The 3,394-nt window shown below is 43.6% G+C and overlaps 1 protein-coding gene across 1 annotated transcript; it reads right to left on the reverse strand.

Annotated features, from left to right (window-relative positions):
• Positions 1 to 407: 407 nt before the first annotated feature.
• Positions 408 to 1,448, reverse strand: LOC121754575. The gene is made up of 3 exons (XM_042149913.1): positions 1,165 to 1,448; positions 878 to 1,073; positions 408 to 793 (listed from the first exon to the last, which is right to left on the reverse strand). Exons 1-3 carry the CDS (start codon positions 1,435 to 1,437, stop codon positions 408 to 410), a joined length of 855 nt encoding a protein of 284 aa, XP_042005847.1. The 5' UTR covers positions 1,438 to 1,448.
• Between the last annotated feature and the right edge of the window lie 1,946 nt (positions 1,449 to 3,394).

Genomic DNA, 3,394 nt, shown 5'->3' on the forward strand with positions numbered 1-3,394 from the left:
AATCGTTATGCGTCAACAAAGAACGACGCATAATCGTTATGCGTCACCGAAGAACGACGCATAATCGTTATGCGTCACCGAGTGAATTTTGTCACGCACTATTCAGTCCAGAAACTTCGCCCGGTCGGGCGATTTTATTTTTCTAAAACGCCCGGTCGGGCGATTTTATGTAAATTTATAACGAGTCCCGCCACTTCGCCCGGTGTGGTCGTATGTTGATTTTTGAAACATGTTTCGGGCATATGACGATATTTGTTTATATTTGTTTATCAAAATCATAATATTGTTCATTCCACCATAGAAAACATTCCGAAGTATTTATGTTTCATTATATCAAAAATGTTCAAAAATCAACTTACGATCACAACCTGTTTCAATAGACACAAATACCAACATATGACCGAAATCTATCTAGATGGAGGCGTGAACTTTGTCGGAGCTTTCCCTTTGTTCTTCCTTGTTGAAAATCCTCTGAATACATTCTGCATAGCCCTCCCAATCGTACTTGATGGTCGTGAGGATCCCGCGGTCGGTGGTCGGAATATTACTTCGTCATGTTCCTCCCCGCCCTCTTCTTCTGGACCCTCTTCTTCCTGACCCTCTTCTTCCCCCACAGGATCCATAAATTGATAATTCTGAAAGTACGTATCACGTCCTGGTTGAGCTGCATCCCAATCAGACACACCGCCAAAGAATGAATCACATGACGCGCGTGCTCCCCATTGCGAGGGCTCGTGGCTTCCACCACTCAGCTGAGACCATCCTGGTGGATCGTACTCCGGACTCAAGGGCTCTGGTACCGCATACTCAGGTTGCGGCTGATGCTGCTGCGACAACCTATGCTGTCACGTAATCCCGTGCCCACCCGTCCGGACACCCGGCAGTCCATGACGAAGAGAAGTTGGTGGGCGTGGCGGCATGACCACATTTCGCCGTTGAGAAGATGGATACTCCATCTCATCAGCATGGTTCATCGCACGAAGTGCCGAAGCAGCCATTTCTCGAATCTGCCGTAACCGAGGGTCTGTGTCATGTTCAAAGGTCAAATGCCATATCCCCTGAAGGGTCTCAACCTAGATAACACAAATACAAATGACATCATACCACGGTGAGCAATACAAACTTTAAACTAAAGACATTTTTATATACAAAAACATCACATACCGCCAATAAATTAGAAGGGGCTGCCTCGTTCATCCCTTCAGTTGACTGTGTCCCAGGTTGAACTAGGTACGACACGGTGATCCTATTGTACCACGCCATATAGCCAGGATTAATGCGACCATCCATTGTCGCCGTTGCATGGTCAAAAGTTGCTTGGAACCTGTCGTGGCGCAAGTCCCATTCATCAATGAAGAACTTATGTACCTTAGCCCAATCAGCGCCCTTCCTCCCACGGCGGTGACTTTTACTCAAATGGCCGGAGCTATGTAGCATCCTATCACAGTACTGAGGAATACGCTGGTAGCGGTTAAATTGTCGGGAAACGCGCCCAGCCTCGTGTGCCTCGACAAATGACCAGCACACCAAATAAGTATCGCACAAGTAGGATGCAGTCGAATCAATGCAGTACTCAGGGAGGATACAGTCTGCATAGGGTGTCCACATAAACTACAAACAAATAAAATAAAAAACACAATTAATTTCATATTATAGTAAGTAAATTCATTAACTAAGACAACACAAATAAATTTCACCTGGCCAGGACGGATCAGTGATAACTGATCACGATAATGAGCTACTAAATGTCGGGGAGCATTTCCAATTTCAGTAACTCTGTGCCACCTATACATAATATTAATGTCAAAAGTTATCAACAAAATACATAATTATGTGAGTTAATTTAAACAAAAACATTACTTGGCTCCACACGGGGTATACGGCGTGTGCATAGGCGATATCAAGAAGGCTGGCCTCAATGTAGGCATTCTTTCCCAGGCCCACAGCTGCAAGAGAACCATAGGTCCACCCACATCTCTTCTATGTCTGCCTATAGAAGCCTCGCACAAATAATGATACAGGTATGCTAAAGCAGCACTACCCCAACTGATATTAGCCACATCTTCCGGATCGTCTAAGGCATTTAACCACATAAAGGGGACCTTGCACCCTGTGGTGTCCGGTAAAATAAGCCCCCCTAACAAGATCAGAGCATGTATACGTGCTCTTTGAATGTATGCATACTCAGGCAGCCCATCACCCAATGGCATCGTCGCTTGGTGGATCAGAGACGTCATCAACAAACCACCGTGCTTCGTTTCGATTTCCGCGTCAGGTATCCATCCCAACAAATCTCTACACTTGCTGGACCAATCTTCAAATCCAACAGGGTAGTCACGGCCAGTGAAAACACGACCGTGTACAGGCTTTGCACATCCTGTAAGGTTACAGTAACTTCACCAACTGGAAGGTGGAAACAGTGTGTCTCAGGCCTGCAGCGCTCGATCAAGGCCGTTATTAGCTCATTGTCCATCCTCATCGGCCTTCCACATTCAACCACGCCATACATCTAGACAATACATCACATTTTCATGTATTGGCAATGCCCACACCTTACTCTCCGTCCTACGACTTCTCAACACACTTGTTGTGCCATTCGCCAACAAGGAGCCTGGAATATGTTCGTTCTGATGAAACAGTAGTGATGGATCCTCAGGTCCATAGCATAATTGTTGTTCGGAACTTGCAGATACCATCTACTTCAAAACATTCACTCATGATTCAATTTTTTTCATAACAACTCAACAAGCTAACTAAATTGCAACTTAGGGGTGCAATATATGCATATGAAATACCCAAATTACATAAAATTGCCCACCAAAAGGGGCACAATTACAAAAACTTAATCAATTGCTTCTACCCATTCAATTATATGCGTATGAAATACCCAAATTACGGAAAATCGACCAACAAATCCAACAATTTCATCATAAACCCTAATTTTGCTAAATTAAATCCATATGAAATACACAAATTACGGAAAGTCGACCAAAAATTCCATCAATTTCATCATAACCCATAATTTCATCATAATCCCTAATTATATGCAACAAAACAACAAAAATATACCAAAAATCCATCAATTTAATCAAAAACCCTACTTTTACTAAATTACGGAAAACCTGCCCAAATTAAACATTAAAGGATGTATTTAGCCAAATTGAAGAACAATTACCGGAATATGGTTGCAAAATGGTGGAAATTCGCCGGATTTTGCTTGGATTCGTCGGAAATCGCTTGATTTCGTCGTTTGGTTTCGTCCCCTGCTTCTGCTCGTTCGTTTCTGGCTGGTTCTGCCTTCTGCCCGGTTTAAAACTCAACGAACGACGCATAAGAATTATGCGTCGCTAAATAAAGACGCATAAGAGTTATGCGTCGCTAATGAACGACGCAC

Source organism: Salvia splendens, chromosome 11 (assembly GCF_004379255.2).
Source record: "Salvia splendens isolate huo1 chromosome 11, SspV2, whole genome shotgun sequence".
NCBI lineage: Eukaryota > Viridiplantae > Streptophyta > Magnoliopsida > Lamiales > Lamiaceae > Salvia > Salvia splendens.

Coding starts and splice junctions, on each gene's coding strand:
- LOC121754575 (XM_042149913.1), bottom strand. CDS start 1,437: ATGCTACATAGCTCCGGCCATTTGAGTAAAAGTCACCGCCGTGGGAGG. Junction 1,074..1,164: donor CCCCTTCTAATTTATTGGCG/GTATGTGATGTT, acceptor TGTGTTATCTAG/GTTGAGACCCTTCAGGGGAT. Junction 794..877: donor TCTTCGTCATGGACTGCCGG/GTGTCCGGACGG, acceptor ATGCGGTACCAG/AGCCCTTGAGTCCGGAGTAC.